Genomic DNA, 19,371 nt, shown 5'->3' on the forward strand with positions numbered 1-19,371 from the left:
ATGCATTTTAGAGAAATTTACCACAACCATGAACCATTTAGGAGAAAGTAATTTGCATGGTTGCTAGGCAGTTCATTGCAAATCCTAAGTGTGTAGCACATTTCGGAAATGGCAGCGAGACTCATCCATGAAAAATATTCTGAGCATGTCCACTTTTGCCTACTGCATGAAACATTTATACATTATAACTATAAAAGCTCTAACCAAGTATTCTGAGTTATGGCTGCTGGAATTATTTTTGGCAAATTAGTATTATAATTAGCACGGTCATATATGTCATCCCAGTTGTGTCGCCATCAGTATATAAATATTTTGATTACAAAATCGCTTTCATAAAGAATTCTTGAGTAAGGATGTTAGGGGAGAGAAAAAAAAATCATTGTTAGCAATATGCTAATTATGTGTTCCATGCAATGTGACAATCTGAAGGTTATGGTTTTGCATGGACCATGATATTGGGTAGTTTAAATAACAATGGGTGGCATACTAATAGCAATTTGCAGTTTGCGTACGGTACCATATCAACAGCAATGGCCTACCTTAATAGTTTTAGGATTAGGATTAAAATACTGGTAGGGTTTAACTTTTCTAAAATGCAAAACAAGTTTCCAAATATGAACAACACGTCCTCTTCCAGACCAAGTCTTGCGCTGTAGCAGAACTCCAAAATGGTCCATATCCAAACTCTAGAATATTTCTTTTGGCAGTAGTGCAGCAAATATGTGCATAAATAAAGTTCAAAATGTAATCAGCTCCTCAAGGATGTACCTTTGCTGTAATGTTGAAGCTTCTACCAGACATTAATTAGATAACGTATTCACAGAATGCATCCTTTCTGCGAATATATGCACTGTGAAAGCCTGATCCCACCAGATCTCAGAAGCTAATCAGTGTGAGGCCTGGTTAGTACTTGGATGGGAGACCTCCTAGGAACACCAGGGGCTGTGAGTGTTTCTCCTGTGTCGCAGTCTGATCCTTCCCTCCATCTGATCAGCGCACCTGTGTCATTTTGGAGCATCAGCAGCGACTAACTGATTATTGCCTTGTTTCTGCATAAAACGGACTTTAGAATGATTTAAGAGGTTTTACTTTGTCATCTGATGGTTAATAATCACATTGCTCCCTTTGATCGAGTTGGGTGTAGACAGTCAGATGCGCCAGGTTTCATTAATCTCAGGTTATTTTTAGGACTAAATAATAATGAATTTATGTGGAAACGATTGTTGTACAAAAGCTCCAGAGATCTGTTGCTGAGACAGATGATGACTGGAGTGCAGTTTTAAGCAGAAACGAGGCAAAAATCAGTTAATCGCTGCAGAAGCTCCAAAATGATGCATGTTCAGTGAAGTCAGGGGGACTGATCAGACTGCAACGCTAGATAAAACTGGAGTTGCGTCAGGAAGGCCATCCGGTGTAAAACTTGTGCCAAATACCCATGTGGATCTGGTTGTATCTGCTGTGACAACCTTGCGAAACAGCCTAAAGAACATTCACAGAATGCATCCACACACATTATATCCAACATACAATGTACATGGGGACAATAAAGTCTATCGTATCCTACCTTGGACCTTAGACATATTTATCAAATTTAATTTCGTTGGCACGTTGGATGGCTGACCTGCATTTTGAGCAAGTTGCAGTGAAACAGACTTTCTGCCTCCTTCAGCTGGTTTAGTTCTTCTACTGTGGGAGCTTTGTACAGATCACTTCTGGACAGCTTCACGCGGCGAAACGCCATCACCTCCTCCTCACTTCTCTTGATTCCAACAGGAGTCCCGCTTTTGTCCTCATCCTCCGCATTACGAGAAGAGTCCGACATGACCACCTGTGAACAGTTACTGAGAGATCACTGAAAACATCACAGCACCAACCAAGCTGGAACAAAGCACGTCAAGCCAGCAACGCAGACACTTTTAAATTAAATACCGTGAAATTTACCTCTTCCGCTTCCCCCCCGACAGTCATTTTCTTCTCCATAGCTGAGCTGCTCGCAAATAATTCTATTAATTCAGATATTTAAACTTTTACTCCGCTGAGCGTCCCCATTAAAGCCGCCTTCACGTGTACAGGGTCAATCAAACGTGAGCTCGGAAACGTTTTCTGATTGGTCTAGAAGGCTAAACGCTAAATGGTGGTTGGCTTGCTTCTCGTCAAACTTCCTGCCAACTAGAATAAGATAGGTTGCATGAGCAGTAAGCAAAGCCATCGGCCGCCATGTTACCACTCCCTTTAGGTGGCCTAACTATTCCAAAGACCCATTCTGTCCTGCAGTTAACAGTACCAAGTAGTTGTAAGTGGAACAACTTCTTATCTGCAAACACAATCACCACTTTTAACTTACTGGTCCCACTTAAGCTGCCCAAACAACACTTACAGTCAACCCTCAGTATACCATTGCTTGTCGGACACACACAAAAAAAGTATGATGGTCATCCCAGAACGGCAGCTGCATGGGTCAATGAAGAATTACACAGAGGTCAAAATTGAAAATTATACCACTCACATTGAAATGTACAGTATAAACACTATTTGTCTGATCATAGGGATTCCAAAAATGTTTTACTGAGTGCAGGGCAAAAACACCAGAAATAACAACAAAGGTCAATTTTAGTGTGTACAGCGTCCAAAAGATAAAGTTGCTCCAATTTTGTAAAAAAAAAAAAAAAAAAAAAAAAAAAGAATAAAATAAAATAAATAAATAAAATAATAATAATAAATGGAATAGTTTCTAAAATGATGGTCAAACAAGGTCAATGTCCATTAGATTCTATGACATATGTCACCCCGTAACTTGACAAACAAGAAAACTTTCTTTTTAAAACCCTCTTAGCTCAACCAATAATTTGAAGAGAGAACTCAGTTGAAGAGATGGTGTACCCATCTCTTCAAAGGTGTTTCAACATCCTGGCTCATCTACAATTAAAGCAAATCTACATTTCTTTCATATTTCAGTTTTCATGTATGGTTGATCACAGATCGTGATTTGCACACTTTGCAACAAATATGTTTAGAAAATGATTTTAGCTAAAAATCAGTCTACTCATCGCAACATAATCAGATATGAATGTGAGACCTGTATTTACATTCTGACAAGGTTGAGTGCCTAATTTCCCTGGGAGGAAGTGTTGTTGACATGCTGTATAAAGTAGGCTAATCTTTATAAAGTTTAATGGTGAGATTTATTTAGGAACAAATTTGAAATGGTGAAAGAGTTAAGCATCAGATATTTTTCCAAAGAAAATGCAAGCTTTTGCCATCATTTCTTTGCAGTGCATCGTGGTTTGGGGTGAAATCTTCACAAACACTGACTTATTAGTGCAGTTTATTTTAATAGCATTCTAATCATCACCTCCTGATTGTTTTTCAACAATCTGTCATTGTGAACACTGGATATTATTTGGTTACTAAGGTGTAAAATTTCTGTCATTCTAAATTATGATAATCACGTGTTATGCTTTTGTTCAATTTGTTATCTGGCCAAAGCAGATGCACTGACTAATGAAAATATGACTTAACCATCATATATATATATATATATATATATGAATTTGTGTCTTTGGTTATAGATAGTATTTTGTAATATAACAATTTTCTATCCATACACAGGAAGCATACTTTAAATGTATTGAAATTCTTTGCATCTTGCACATGATCAGAATATGTGCAAATAACATAATTTTTTTGTTTGTTTCAACATAACTGAACATTCTGATCATGTGCAACCAATTCACATGTTGAATCATGTAAATCCAACATGAATTTTCTGGTGTGCCCACAACATTGAGTCGTGTCTGTTAGAGTTTTCATCATTTTTTCAAAAAGCCATAGGCTTCATAGCCATTAAACTGCCATGGTAAGCAACACTGCGTAGCCGGCAATCACTTCACCCTAATGAGTTTTCAAATCCTGTAAAATCTTGCGAGATCTGATAGGTGGCTTTTACTGTGAGATGTATAGTATTTCTCCATGTAATGTGGAGTTGCGTCAGGAAGGGCATCCGGTGTAAAACCTGTGCCAATTCAACATGCAGATCCACGGTTACGTGAGTCACTTCCTTTCAGGCCTTTCAAAAAACACTGGGTGGTGAGATTTTCTTCCCACTGTCTCCAATGTGACTAGCTCATGGAGTGGGAAAGATCTAAACCAGAAATGGAAAAGAAGGGCCAAGATGTTTCTGGTTTTCATTGTTAACGATCACCTCTGTAGGTGATTTTACAGATGATTAGGAATTTTAATTGAAAGGAGCAGCTCCTCTGAAAAACCACCTACTTTAGTGATTGGTTCCGAGGGAAGCCTGCACTGTCTTAGCTCTTCATTGCTCACTGTTGCCCACCTATGTTCTAGACCTTTCTTGTGTATAGCCCTTTAAAATGACTTATAATTAAGCACTGTATAAATAAACTGAATTGAATTGAAATAAATGCTTTATTATTACAGATTTGTACAAATAAATCAATTGCAATTTAACAGATTCCAATATAATGTCTGTTTTCTACTTTTTAAAGTTTACATTTATATGAAAGGGGACACTTCAACACAGATTGATGCAAATACACTGCATGTAGACAGAAAAGCTAATGCTGGTCCTCTATTCACAATCCCAGCACCCTTACTTCATGGTATTGTGGTTTCTATATGACATGTATCTTTTTGTTAAGTTGTATACAAGAATCCTGATGGGGCTCTTTAAGCAACCTTTTGCAAATTATGCTGGAATAGCTTGAATATTAAATAAATGATTTGGTTTTTGGAAGCCTACGGTGTAGCTCAGTTTTATATTGAGTAAAAACAGAACATAAATAAATTTCCAACATTTCCAAAATAATTATATTTCAGAGCATACAGTAGTCCACTATGTGTACAATACCATACAGACTTGTGTCAGGGGCATGCATCATCAACAAGTTTGACCTGTTCTCAAAATTCTAGGACTGATATAATGGGGTGACTCGAGGTGATGTACATTTGGTAATGTGGTCCACAGAGAGCAGAGGTGCAGCTACTCTACTCTGTATTGGCTTCAGCTTGGCCAAGTGCGTTGAAGGCCTGAGTTTGAGGGGTGTATTTTCAACTGACTGGGAATCCACAAGAGTAATACCCTGGATTAAATCCACTGTCTCCACTCTCAGAGGGCCAGAGTAGGTGATGCATGCTTCTGCTCTACTTGTAGATGGGAAAGACTTATTGAGGAAGACATCTGCTTCAGTCCTTCTGTGAATCAGTGCTGGCTGATCCTCAAAGCTGGATGATGGCTTCAGTAACTTCAAGGTACTTTGAGTTTGCTGCCTTTTCCATCTTTGACCTGACTGGGATAATCCATTTGACCTCTTTGGGAAGTGTTTTGAGTCTTTGGCATCTAAGATCTCATACTGAGGATAAATGCAGTGCTTAGGTAGGGATGAGAGATTGAGCTTTCGTAAGGGCTGGTAGTCTTTATGCTGAAATGCCTCCTTTCGGAGATTAACAAGATCAGGTCGGGGACTCTTTTCATCACCTGCCTTCAAGCTTTTTTTTTCAGCTGAGCTGGACAGGGATGATGCTAATTCACTTGGCACTGTTTTTTGAGCCAAATGAGCTCTAGTGCTTTTCTTTTGGTCACTTTTCAGTGGAGGAAGTACACTAAATATTTGGTTTCTCTCAACTGTAGGCTTGACAATTTTGTTTTCATGCTGCTGTGGAGAGCTCTTTATCTGTGCCATCATATTATATGGTTTGCTGGTTCTCTGTCCAGGCAGTCGGTCAACAGTAATTTCCTGAAAAAAGAAAGGAATACATTTTTTCAAAGTATGTCTAAGAAACAAAGTTGATATAAATTTTGTTCTTGCTTTTTCTAACCTGATATGAATTGTCCTATTTGAAAATTATTGCAAAATTTATATATGTATATAAATATATTGTTTGCCTTTTGGCCAAGGTCGCCAAACTGGATCCAGCACAGATCTGCATTAGGATTTGGCACAACTTTTACACCAGATGCCTTTCCTGATACAATTCCAGTTTTACCTGGAAAAACACACACAGGCCCTGGTCTTCCAATGAACTCTTGCATCCAAGTACTAACAAGGAATCACTATGCTGAGCTCCAATATACCGGTGTGTATATACAATATTTAAGTATTTAAATCCTTCACTGGGTGACATTGCAAGTGCTCAGTTGTGTCTGTCCAGCACTAGATCTCAGCAACAGCACAAAGGATATCCATTTTCACAAAGGATATCCTTCATTTTCTTCCTTCAACAGTACAATGATAATATTTAGCCCTGATGTGATGCCTGTCAGATCCCAATATGTATATATTCTATACACAAAATGGTGAAATTGTCTGATTTTTAGCGAAGACCTCAACAACCATTTGGTGGAATACTTTACTTTAAGGTATTTATAGTATTACCCAATTTGGAACAATGCATCAAACCCAGCTGATGTGTATCACACAGCCCAGTCTCACTTTTTTTTTCGTGCTTCAGTGACGAAATGAGTCAAATTTTCGTGACAGGGCTTTTTGTAAGTCACTATTACTAACCCTACTCCTACCCCCAACTCTAACCTTAACCATAACCTAATCCTACTCCTTTCCCCCGCCCTAACCATACCCCCCCCCCCCCCCGCTTCACTTTTAATTTCGTGCAGCCATCACGGAATGAATGAGAATGAATTTGTGCTGCCGTGACGAAAATGACATGCTTTTCGTCACAATATCATGAACCAATACATTAATGTATATTTCGTGCTGCTGCATCATGACTTGCCGTGAGACCAGGTTGGTATCACAATGTAATCATTTTTGAAAGTGGCCATACTGCTGATTTACGGTGCACCCAGAAAGTATTCACAGCGCTTCACTTTTTCCACATTTTGTTATGGTTCATCCTTATCCATAATGGAGTAAATTCATTTGTCCCATCAAAATTCTACTCATAGCACTCCATAATGGCAACATGAAAAAAGTATTTTTTTTTATTGTTGCAAATGTATTAAAAATGAAAAAAAAAACAACTAAGGAATCACACGTACATAAGTATTCACACCCTTTGCTCAATACTTTGTTGATGCACCTTTGGCAGAAATTGCAGTCTCAAGTCTTCTTGAATATGATGCTACAAGCTTGGTGCATCTATCTTTGGGCAGTTTTGCCCATTCCTCTTTGCAGCACCACTCAAGTTCCATCAGGTTGGATGGGGAGCGTCAGTGCACAGCCATTTTCAGATCTCTCCAGAGATGTTCAACCAGATTCAGGTCTGGGCTCTGGCTGGGTCACTCAAGGACATTCACAGAGTTGTCCTGAAGCCACTCCTTTGATATCTTGGCTGTGTATTTTGGGTCATTGGTCTGCTGAAAGATGAACCGTCCCCCAGTTTGAGATCAAGGGCACTCTGGAGCAGGTTTTCATCCACGATGTCTCTGTACATCGTTGCATTCATCTTTTCCTCAGTCCTGACTAGTCTCCCAGTTCCTGCTGATGAGACACATCCCCACAGCATGATCAATCAATCAATTTTTTTATATAGCGCCAAATCACAACAAACAGTTGCCCCAAGGCGCTTTATATTGTAAGGCAAGGCCATACAATAATTATGTAAAACCCCAACGGTCAAAACGACCCCCTGTGAGCAAGCACTTGGCTACAGTGGGAAGGAAAAACTCCCTTTTAACAGGAAGAAACCTCCAGCAGAACCAGGCTCAGGGAGGGGCAGTCTTCTGCTGGGACTGGTTGGGGCTGAGGGAGAGAACCAGGAAAAAGACATGCTGTGGAGGGGAGCAGAGATCGATCACTAATGATTAAATGCAGAGTGGTGCATACAGAGCAAAAAGAGAAAGAAACAGTGCATCATGGGAACCCCCCAGCAGTCTACGTCTATAGCAGCATAACTAAGGGATGGTTCAGGGTCACCTGATCCAGCCCTAACTATAAGCTTTAGCAAAAAGGAAAGTTTTAAGCCTAATCTTAAAAGTAGAGAGGGTGTCTGTCTCCCTGATCTGAATTGGGAGCTGGTTCCACAGGAGAGGAGCCTGAAAGCTGAAGGCTCTGCCTCCCATTCTACTCTTACAAACCCTAGGAACTACAAGTAAGCCTGCAGTCTGAGAGCGAAGCGCTCTATTGGGGTGATATGGTACTATGAGGTCCCTAAGATAAGATGGGACCTGATTATTCAAAACCTTATAAGTAAGAAGAAGAATTTTAAATTCTATTCTAGAATTAACAGGAAGTCAATGAAGAGAGGCCAATATGGGTGAGATATGCTCTCTCCTAGTCCCCGTCAGTACTCTAGCTGCAGCATTTTGAATTAACTGAAGGCTTTTTAGGGAACTTTTAGGACAACCTGATAATGAATTACAATAGTCCAGCCTAGAGGAAATAAATGCATGAATTAGTTTTTCAGCATCACTCTGAGACAAGACCTTTCTGATTTTAGAGATATTGCGTAAATGCAAAAAAGCAGTCCTACATATTTGTTTAATATGCGCTTTTAATGACATATCCTGATCAAAAATGACTCCAAGATTTCTCACAGTATTACTAGAGGTCAGGGTAATGCCATCCAGAGTAAGGATCTGGTTAGACACCATGTTTCTAAGATTTGTGGGGCCAAGTACAATAACTTCAGTTTTATCTGAGTTTAAAAGCAGGAAATTAGAGGTCATCCATGTCTTTATGTCTGTAAGACAATACTGCAGTTTAGCTAATTGGTGTGTGTCCTCTGGCTTCATGGATAAAGCTGGGTATCATCTGCGTAACAATGAAAATTTAAGCAATACTGTCTAATAATACTGCCTAAGGGAAGCATGTATAAAGTGAATAAAATTGGTCCTAGCACAGAACCTTGTGGAACTCCATAATTAACTTTAGTCTGTGAAGAAGATTCCCCATTTACATGAACAAATTGTAATCTATTAGACAAATATGATTCAAACCACCGCAGCGCAGTGCCTTTAATACCTATGGCATGCTCTAATCTCTGTAATAAAATTTTATGGTCAACAGTATCAAAAGCAGCACTGAGGTCTAACAGAACAAGCACAGAGATGAGTCCACTGTCCGAGGCCATAAGAAGATCATTTGTAACCTTCACTAATGCTGTTTCTGTACTATGATGAATTCTAAAACCTGACTGAAACTCTTCAAATAGACCATTCCTCTGCAGATGATCAGTTAGCTGTTTTACAACTACCCTTTCAAGAATTTTTGAGAGAAAAGGAAGATTGGAGATTGGCCTATAATTAGCTAAGATAGCTGGGTCAAGTGATGGCTTTTTAAGTAATGGTTTAATTACTGCCACCTTAAAAGCCTGTGGTACATAGCCAACTAACAAAGATAGATTGATCATATTTAAGATCGAAGCATTAAATAATGGTAGGGCTTCCTTGAGCAGCCTGGTAGGAATGGGGTCTAATAAACATGTTGATGGTTTGGATGAAGTAACTAAAGAAAATAACTCAGAACAATCGGAGAGAAAGAGTCTAACCAAATACCGGCATCACTGAAAGCAGCCAAAGATAACGATACGTCTTTGGGATGGTTATGAGTAATTTTTTCTCTAATAGTTAAAATTTTGTTAGCAAAGAAAGTCATGAAGTCATTACTAGTTAAAGTTAATGGAATACTCAGCTCAACAGAGCTCTGACTCTGTCAGCCTGGCTACAGTGCTGAAAAGAAACCTGGGGTTCTTATTTTCTTCAATTAGTGATGAGTAGAAAGATGTCCTAGCTTTACGGAGGGCTTTTTTTATAGAGCAACAGACTCTTTTTCCAGGCTAAGTGAAGATCTTCTAAATTAGTGAGACGCCATTTCCTCTCCAACTTACGGATTATCTGCTTTAAGCTACGAGTTTGTGAGTTATACCACAGAGTCAGACACTTCTGATTTAAAGCTCTCTTTTTCAGAGGAGCTACAGCATCCAAAGTTGTCTTCAATGAGGATGTAAAACTATTGACGAGATACTCTATCTCCCTTACAGAGTTTAGGTAGCTACTCTGCACTGTGTTGGTATATGGCATTAGAGAACATAAAGAAGGAATCATATCCTTAAACCTAGTTACAGCGCTTTCTGAAAGACTTCTAGTGTAATGAAACTTATTCCCCACTGCTGGGTAGTCCATCAGAGTAAATGTAAATGTTATTAAGAAATGATCAGACAGAAGGGAGTTTTCAGGGAATACTGTTAAGTCTATTTCCATACCATAAGTCAGAACAAGATCTAAGATATGATTAAAGTGGTGGGTGGACTCATTTACTTTTTGAGCAAAGCCAATAGAGTCTAATAATAGATTAAATGCAGTGTTGAGGCTGTCATTCTCAGCATCTGTGTGGATGTTAAAATCGCCCACTATAATGATCTTATCTGAGCTAAGCACTAAGTCAGACAAAAGGTCTGAAAATTCACAGAGAAACTCACAGTAACGACCAGGTGGACGATAGATAATAAATAAAACTGGTTTTTGGGACTTCCAATTTGGATGGACAAGACTAAGAGACAAGCTTTCAAATGAATTAAAGCTCTGTCTGGGTTTTTGATTAATTAATAAGCTGGAATGGAAGATTGCTGCTAATCCTCCGCCCCGTGCTACGAGCATTCTGACAGTTAGTGTGACTCGGGGGTGTTGACTCATTTAAACTAACATATTCATCCTGCTGTAACCAGGTTTCTGTTAGGCAGAATAAATCAATATGTTGATCAATTATTATATCATTTACCAACAGGGACTTAGAAGAGAGAGACCTAATGTTTAATAGACCACATTTAACTGTTTTAGTCTGTGGTGCAGTTGAAGGTGCTATATTATTTTTTCTTTTTGAATTTTTATGCTTAAATAGATTTTTGCTGGTTATTGGTAGTCTGGGAGCAGGCACCGTCTCTACGGGGATGGGGTAATGAGGGGATGGCAGGGGGAGAGAAGCTGCAGAGAGTTGTGTAAGACTACAACTCTGCTTCCTGGTCCCAACCCTGGATAGTCACGGTTTGGAGGATTTAAGAAAATTGGCCAGATTTCTAGAAATGAGAGCTGCTCCATCCAAAGTGGGATGGATGCCGTCTCTCCTAACAAGACCAGGTTTTCCCCAGAAGCTTTGCCAATTATCTATGAAGCCCACCTCATTTTTTGGACACCACTCAGATAGCCAGCAATTCAAGGAGAACATGCGGCTAAACATGTCACTCCCGGTCTGATTGGGGAGGGGCCCAGAGAAAACTACAGAGTCCGACATTGTTTTTGCAAAGTTACACACCGATTTAATGTTAATTTTAGTGACCTCCGATTGGCGTAACCGGGTGTCATTACTGCCGACGTGAATTACAATCTTACCAAATTTACGCTTAGCCTTAGCCAGCAGTTTCAAATTTCCTTCAATGTCGTCTGCTCTGGCCCCCGGAAGACAATTGACTATGGTTGCTGGTGTCGCTAACTTCACATTTCTCAAAACAGAGTCGCCAATAACCAGAGTTTGATCCTCGGCGGGTGTGTCGTCGAGTGGGGAAAAACGGTTAGAGATGTGAACGGGTTGGCGGTGTACACGGGGCTTCTGTTTAGGGCTACGCTTCCTCCTCACAGTCACCCAGTCAGCCTGCTTTCCCGGCTGCTCAGGATCTGCCAGGGGGGAACTAACAGCGGCTAAGCTACCTTGGTCCGCACCGACTACAGGGGCCTGGCTAGCTGTAGAATTTTCCACGGTGCGGAGCCGAGTCTCCAATTCGCCCAGCCTGGCCTCCAAAGTTACGAATAAGCTACACTTATTACAAGTACCGTTACTGGTAAAGGAGGCCGAGGAATAACTAAACATTTCACACCCAGAGCAGAAAAGTGCGGGAGAGACAGGAGAAGCCGCCATGCTAAATCGGCTAAGAGCTAGTAGCTACGCTAAGCTAGCGGATTCCTAAAAACACGCAAAGTGAATAATGTGTAAATAATTTAGAGGTGATTCAGCAGAAGGAGTGCTTTAGTTAAGGCACGTAAAGATTACACTGGGAAACAAATCGTAATCTAGATAACTAGATTAATCTAACTGCGCAGATTAAACAGCTAACAGATACAGAAAAACACCGCTGTGCTCCGGAACAGGAAGTGATACAATACCGCAGTGAGAGCCACCATCATGCTTCACTGTAGGGATGGTGCCTGGTTTCCTCCAAAGATGATGCCTGGCATTCACACCAAAGAGTTCAATCTTTGTCTCTTCAGACCAAAGAATTTTGTTTTTCATGGTCTGAGAATCCTTCAGGTGCCTTTTGGCAAACTCCAGGTGGGCTGCCATGTGCCTTTTACTAAGGAGTGGCTTCTGTCTGGTCACTCTACCATACAGGCCTGATTGGTGAATTGCTGCCTAGATGGTTATCCTTCTTGAAGGTTCTCCTCTCTCCACACAGGAATGCTGGAGCTCTGACAGAGTGACCATCAGGTTTTTGGTCACCTCCCTGACTAAGACCCTTCTCCCCTGATTGCTCAGTTTAGATGGCGCCCAGCTCTAGGAAGAGCCCTGGTGGATCTAAACTTCTTCCGTTTATGGATGATGGCAGCCACTGTTCTCATTGGGACCTTCAAAGCAGCAAAAATGTTTCTGTACCCTTCCCCAGATCTGTGCATCAAGACAATCCTGTCTTGGAAGTCTACAGACAATTCCTTTCACTTCATGATTGTTTTGTGCTCTGGCGTGCAGTCAAGTGTGGGACCTTATATGTAGAGAGGTGTGTGCCTTTCCAAATCATGTCTAATCAACTGAATTTAACCCAGCTGGACTCCAGTTAAGTTGTAGAAACATCTCAAGGATGATCAGTGGAAACAGGATGAACCTGAGCACAATTCTGAGTTTCATGGCGAAGGGTGTGATTACTTAGACATGTGATTTCTTAGTTGTTTTTTTTTTTAATAAATTAGCAAAAATCAAAAAAAAAAAAAAAAAACTTTCACATTGTCATTATGGGGTATAATATGTCATATTTTGAGGGGAAAAAAAGAATTTCATTAATTTTGGAATAAGGCTGTAACATAAAGTGTGCAAACAGTGAAGCACTGTGAATACTTTCCAGATGCACTGTATTGACATAAAATGTTACTTGTCAGTTATATATGACACTTAGTGGGAAATATGAATGAGATATGATTCTTCCTTCTCTGGTATATAATAATTTATTGTGACAGTACTGTCTGTAATTCTTCAATTCCACTGCATTTTAAAGAGCACCCAAGCACAATAGTGTACCACTTGCTTCAAAGGCATATGACATTGATAAAAATTTTAATCATTACTAATTATCTGGTTTGATGCATTATATTTTGCTTTTCACGCTACCTTTCAAATAACTATTTTAAATATTCTTATAATTTAAGAGGCTTTTTTATAATGCTTTGAGTTTAGTGCACTGTTATTTTTTGAATATATTAATGTTTAATTCTGAAAGCACTTTGAAATTTGTAATATACACCAGAAAGTATTATACAAATAAATCATGTTGTTAGTCGTAGTAGTTTACAGTATTATAATGTCCACTGAAGTGCTGTGCCATCAACATTGTATTTGGTGTCTCCTCGAAAGGAAAGTGATCAAGTATACAATATGTGTGTAAAAATCCTCAAAATTCAAAATAGTTTGAACCAAACCCAAATGCAAAACATACGCTTACTCCCTAACAAAGATACCAAGTTTTAAAGTCTCAGCTCATGTGAAAAGACATGCATGGAGAGAGATTTCATTTACCTGTTTATGTGTGGGGTGAGGTGGAGGTGTGGCATTTACAACCGGCACACAACCTTGAGCCCAGGCATCTGGAGTTGCAGGTATAGGCTCTGAATCTTCTGTTTTGGAGATTTCCTCTGGTCCTTTTTCATCGTAGGTGATAAACTGGCGCTCTATAATCTGTATGAGGTAAGTCTTGGCCCATGATGCAGAAAAGGGCACCAGCTTGAGGACAATGATACAAATATGTTATGCGTGGCTGAGCTAGATTGTTGTGAAAACAAATGATCAAAAAAAAGAAAAAGAATGATACCTGTCTTTTAATATGTGCCTCTAAACAGCGCTCCATGACTTGGCTTAATAGGTGGTCCATGATCTCACCCACCATCTCCTCTGCATCCTCCTCGGTCAACATGTCCATATGCTGAGCCTGAGTATATTCAGCAGGTTCTTCCTCAATGGGATCCTGTTTTTGAGGAGTGACTGCTTGGACTGAGGAACTTCTTCCACCTTTGACAGGTCTGGGTGAACGGCGGACCATCTTGGGTCAAAGACTTATGGATATGAAAGAAGAAAAAAGTAAAAACCATACATTTGCAATTAAAAAAGGGTTTTACAACTTCTGTAAGAGAGGAATGGATGAATTAGTGCTGCTGTGCGCAGATCACAGAATGTTCTGGTGGGTATGTGCAGAGCTGACAGACAGCATTTTAATTTTGGTAAACCCATTCAGGAAATATTCCAGTTCTTGACAGGACACTGCTAAGTGAAAAAGTGTACATGAAAGAGAATACAGCAAATGTTGTTGTGCATTAATAACATTCACACAGAATGACAACTTGCTTAGTGTGTGTGTTTCATAAAGGAATTCAATTCCATGTGACAAAAGTCAACAGTGAAAAGTTTCAGGTCTACAAGAGGACAGTTTTGACATGCACAGTCAGAGTTGTTAAACTTTGAGGTTGCATAACACAAATCCTCAGCCATATGCAAGTAAAACATGTAGGTTAAAAACGGCTATATACGCTATAAAGGCTATACACAATGACTGTGTATGCAGTGGGCTTCTGTACATGATGATTGTGTACTGATGTATTAGACTGTATTTTTCCACTTGTACTTGCCCACAGTTTGTGGCATTGTACACCAGACTGAACAATGAAAGAGGCCTGAGCAATATGAAAAACTAAACAGTAAATTTTGCAGAGTAAAATTTACTCTGCTGGGATAACATTTGATCCAAATAGAGTGAAATATACTCTATCACAGAACTGAATCAACTCAACACAGTGTAAAATCAACTCTTATTGGAGTAACACCACTTGTATTGACCAGACGGTGTTGCTGACCGAACGGTCCTCCCCTAAAACTCGGTCAGCCCTGCCTTCACTGCGTATGCATCATCAGCCGCGGTTCACTGATTATCACCTCATTTCTGTTTAAAACTGCACTCCACTCATCATCTATCTCAGCGACAGATATCTGAAGCTTTTGTACAACAATCATGTCCGCATAAATTCAGCATTATTCCATAATGACAGACGGAGAAAGTGATCAGAGCGCTGCAGCCACACAGGCTGTCAGCTGTTGCATTCACTGCGCATCGGTAGCGCTTTTCTATCTGCATCAGATGCTCAAAACAGTTTACACATCAATGCCTCACGTTCACCCCGATGTGAGGCTGCTGCCATGCAAGGCGCTCACAACATACCGGGAGCAACTAGGGGATTAAGGACCTTGCCCAAGGGCCCTTAGTCATTTTCTGGTCAGGCTGGGATTTGAACCAAGGTTCATCTGGTCTCAAGCCCAACACTTAACCATCACCTTCCCTCATTTCAAAGCATCACTGATTAAAGCCTCATTTCTGCTTAAAACTGACTATAGAATGATTCAAGAGGTTTTACCTTGTCATCTGATGGTTAATAATCCCATTAATCCATTTGATCACTTTGGGTGGAGAGGATCTGTGTCAGACGGGCTGCTGGGCTCCGGAATGACACATGCGAAGTGGAGGTAGGGCAGGCCAGTGTTTAGGGGGGGACCGTTCAGTCTGTGACAACTGTCCAGCTGATTTCACTCTGATAGTGTAATTTACTCTATTTAGACTGGGATCAAATGTTATCCCAGCAGAGTAAATTTTACTCAGCAAAATTTACTGTGTATATGACTGAATATTTTTCAACTTAAAAAAAATTGTATTACTGATTTATTTCAACATCTAGCTGATTATATATGCTATGATTTCTATAAATGGTAAATGGACTGCATTTATATAGCGCTTTTCCATCTGCATCAGACGCTCAAAGCTCTTTACAATTATGCCTCACATTCACCCCAATGTCAGGGTGCTGCCATACAAGGCACTCACTACACAGGGAGCAATAGGGGATTAAAGACCTTGCCCAAGGGCCCTTAGTGATTTTCCAGTCATGCGGGGATTTTAACCCATGATCTTCTGGACTCAAGCCCAACACCTTAACCACGAGATCAGAATTTTTTTCAGAAGCTGTTAGAGACTGGCACCTGGAAACCATTCCAAAAATTTATCTGGCTTTCGGTGAAAATTTTACGGGCTTCACAGAGAATAAGGACTGTTACTACAGCTTTAAGGACAGCTTTAAGGACGGTCGGCTCGTGGAAAAAAAGTCCTTTTCATTCCGCCATTTCCAGACAATGAAAATCCGACGAGGGGGCGGGACCACTCCTTCCCAAGGCGTGCTCACAGGCGAATGACGTAACCGACAGGCGTGAAAAAACTCACGCATGCGCACGAGGGTTCAAGCATGTCTGACGTAAAAACATATGAATGAAATCCATATAGTTTTTGAAAAAAATAAAAAGGACCATTACTTTATTGACAGACATTGTATATACTTTTTATTTGATTATTTGTGCTAATATGAATTTTAACTTGTGATTTTACATTTTGGTGAGGTAGTTAAGATTGCTCGGACTGCCTATGACTGCAGTAACATTCAGAATTAGTGTGTAAAAAACATGAGTATATATAAAGCACACATCATACAAATACAACAATAAAAACAACAGGTTGAGTTACCTGGTGGCGTTATAATAAGCATGATAATTAATTTTAAAAGTGTTAACTTCTGGTGACAGTACAATATGACTATGAAGGCTGTTCCCTAAACAAACAACTCTATTGCTGAAGCAAAACTTTCTAACAGTCTGGCTCTGTTTGGCTTAACAGACAATTCATGACTTCTAAGTCTACTATACATTCTTTTCTCAAAGAAAATGTTATAATTAATTCACTTAAAACCAACCCCAAAACGTTTGTTTTAGTTAACTGAAGACGGTGTTACGATATAAACAAACAACATCAAAAGTCACATCAATATCTCATTCACTGAGATGCTGATGGTCTTTTCCTTTTCTTATCTTTGCTTTTTTTTTATCCTTTTCCATAAACTGCCCATATTCCTTTGATCACGTCCTTCACAAATAGGACGTCATCATATATATATATATATATATATATATATATATATATATATATATATATATATATATATATATATATATATATATATATATTTTTTTTTTTTTTTTTTTTATTTCACACTGTTTTTTCTTTTCTACGATTTTGCAAGCAACCGTCTGTCTGTTCCTCAGCGGTCTTTACTTTCCCTATAGTCACAGTCAAAGTTTTACTCACCGAAAAAGCCCCGTTTTCTATGATTTTGCAGTTACTTGTTTTGCGTAATCTGCTGACCCTTTTTGTGGTTTTGTTGTGTCGAGGTTCCGAGCTTGTGAATCGCGAAGTAACGGCTCATTGGTTCATTTTTTTTTTCAAAACTTTATTTCAACAAATACAATAACAAACCGTAAACGAACAAAATACAAGGCCACAATAACATTCCACGGTATTATCGATATAAATAGAAAGAGATAGAAAAAAATAACAAATTGTACAATAATAACAGTAATGGGATTCTTTAACATGAATTCTCTTTTTAAAAAGTTCCTTATAGAGATTGACAATTTTATGACATTAATTCAGCCAAAAGTTGGTCCTCTTCAATACTCCGCATTTATGAATATGGAATTTACCAAACAATATTAAAAGGTTGATAATGTATTACTTCTCTCTTGATGAATAAAATTCGTAATAACAGATTTACAACCAATGACAATAGGGTGTCTGATTTTACACAACACATATTTTTTTCTAATTTAGTCCAAAATGAAATAGAGTGAATGCAATGCTAGAATAAGTGTATTAAAGTTTCACATTTATCAATACAGAAGTTACATTAATTTTCAATATCTAAAAAATTTGAAAGATATGCATTTGTGACATTGTGTAAAACCATGAGGTAAACCTCTCTTATCTTGTTGTTGATGCAGTATTGGTATGGTAACAACCATACTTCTCCAAACAACAAGGTACTGTCCCAGAATGCCTTCTTTCCTGGAGTTATTTTCCTCCTTTAATATTATAGCTTGTTCCTAGTATGTTTATTCTTGCATTTAGAATCCAATACGTCAGTACCATTAATCATTAAACGAGACTCTACTCTCATGCACTTCTTGATACTGAAGATAACTTTTCATAAGTAGCAAGTATTCTTGTCATAAGTAGTAAGTATTCTTTTTTATTTATTTTTATTCACTGTACAAACTATATTCATTTTATGAACGTTTTGATAAACCAGAAATACATATGTAATCATCTTCAAAAGTTATAGTAACATTTTCTTTCCTGAACTCTAATCTGCTGTATACAAATAAAATTATTATTACTGTATTATAGTTGTTATATACTATGATGCACTACAGATGCGTATCCTGCAGATGTCCTCCGTGAGCACTATGAAACAAAACATCAAATCATGAACCAGTTGCCGATACACTGTTTCAAAACGTGAAACGCTACAAAACCCTCGTCATTTGGCCATTACTCGTGGCATTTCGCGACTGCACATTTCACAGCAAGACTGTAAACTCAACTTGTAAGCGTTAACTTTTAAAAAACAATCATCCAACATTATTAAAACCGTGTTATTCTCTGTGCACTGTATCCTCCGCACGCTCTATGGTTGCCCAGCAACCGAGTACGGAGGCGTCACGTCACGTCGGACGTCGTCTCTATGGCTGCGGAGGACGCGGAGGTAATCCCATGATTCTAGCTAGTATGGATCGTGATAGAAAAAAATGTTTTAACGTTGAAGGGACAGCATCGATGAACGCAGAGTTAGTTGACATACAAGTGAAAGATAGTAAATACAAAATGCGTTGAACAGCTGTCATTTAATTAGATGCACGTAAATTAGCTCAAAAGCTAACATGTATCCTAGCTGGCTAGTGTTAGCATTTGCATTTAGAGGTAGTTTTAATGAAAATGCCGCTTTTCTTGTAGACTTTATATTGGGGCATCAACATCCTGCTGAGAGATGTATCACAAAGAAAAGAGCATTCAGATCAAAAACAGCGCTTCAGCGCTCTACAACAACCTGGGCGTGCTGCGCATCGCGCCGCGCCGCCTGACATACTTCACCGTGGTTCACGCCAATGTGGTCAACATGGTCAGCGCGTCCTGGGACGGTCTCAACTACTGCCACCGACAGCTGCAGTCCAAGGAGCCCAACGTGGCAACAAGCACGTCTCTCATCATGCAGGTCAGAGCCAGAGCGCAAAGCGCATTTATGCCGTGATTTCTGCAGCAGGTGGGACAAAATAC

The 19,371-nt window shown here is 39.3% G+C and overlaps 3 protein-coding genes across 4 annotated transcripts in view; 1 reads left to right on the plus strand and 2 right to left on the minus strand.

Moving 5' to 3' along the window:
• The window catches only part of nol6 (nucleolar protein 6 (RNA-associated)), a 65,216-nt gene extending 63,133 nt beyond the window's left edge, over positions 1-2,083 (minus strand). Inside the window, exons 1-2 of the mRNA XM_034170065.1 lie at positions 1,942-2,083; positions 1,622-1,828 (exon numbers count right to left, since the gene is read on the minus strand). Coding sequence (XP_034025956.1) covers positions 1,622-1,828; positions 1,942-1,980 — 246 coding nt within the window. The 5' untranslated portion in view covers positions 1,981-2,083. The remainder of the gene's footprint in view (positions 1-1,621; positions 1,829-1,941) is intronic.
• A 2,720-nt stretch (positions 2,084-4,803) lies between these two features.
• LOC117510382 (uncharacterized protein C2orf81 homolog) lies at positions 4,804-17,464 on the minus strand. The gene is made up of 4 exons (XM_034170068.1): positions 17,347-17,464; positions 13,984-14,224; positions 13,692-13,895; positions 4,804-5,756 (listed from the first exon to the last, which is right to left on the minus strand). Exons 2-4 carry the CDS (start codon positions 14,209-14,211, stop codon positions 4,929-4,931), a joined length of 1,260 nt encoding a protein of 419 aa, XP_034025959.1. The 5' UTR covers positions 14,212-14,224; positions 17,347-17,464; the 3' UTR covers positions 4,804-4,928.
• A 1,050-nt stretch (positions 17,465-18,514) lies between these two features.
• wdr54 (WD repeat domain 54) overlaps positions 18,515-19,371 on the plus strand; it is a 31,742-nt gene continuing 30,885 nt past the window's right edge. The window contains exons 1-2 of one of the 2 annotated variants that reach the window (XM_034170070.1): positions 18,515-18,802; positions 19,051-19,309. In XM_034170070.1, coding sequence (XP_034025961.1) covers positions 19,085-19,309 — 225 coding nt within the window. In that variant the 5' untranslated portion in view covers positions 18,515-18,802; positions 19,051-19,084. The other variant, XM_034170069.1, reaches the window with a different exon arrangement.

The sequence above is a fragment of the Thalassophryne amazonica genome, chromosome 5 (assembly GCF_902500255.1).
Source record: "Thalassophryne amazonica chromosome 5, fThaAma1.1, whole genome shotgun sequence".
Taxonomy (NCBI): Eukaryota; Metazoa; Chordata; class Actinopteri; order Batrachoidiformes; family Batrachoididae; genus Thalassophryne; species Thalassophryne amazonica.

Bases quoted from the DNA above. Each gene is read 5' to 3' on its own strand.
- LOC117510382 (XM_034170068.1), bottom strand. From the start codon at position 14,211: ATGGTCCGCCGTTCACCCAGACCTGTCAAAGGTGGAAGAAGTTCCTCA. The intron at 13,896-13,983 runs GTATCATTCTTT...ATTGTCCTCAAG, and splicing joins AGGCACATATTAAAAGACAG to CTGGTGCCCTTTTCTGCATC. The intron at 5,757-13,691 runs GTAAATGAAATC...TTCTTTTTTCAG, and splicing joins CTCACCCCACACATAAACAG to GAAATTACTGTTGACCGACT.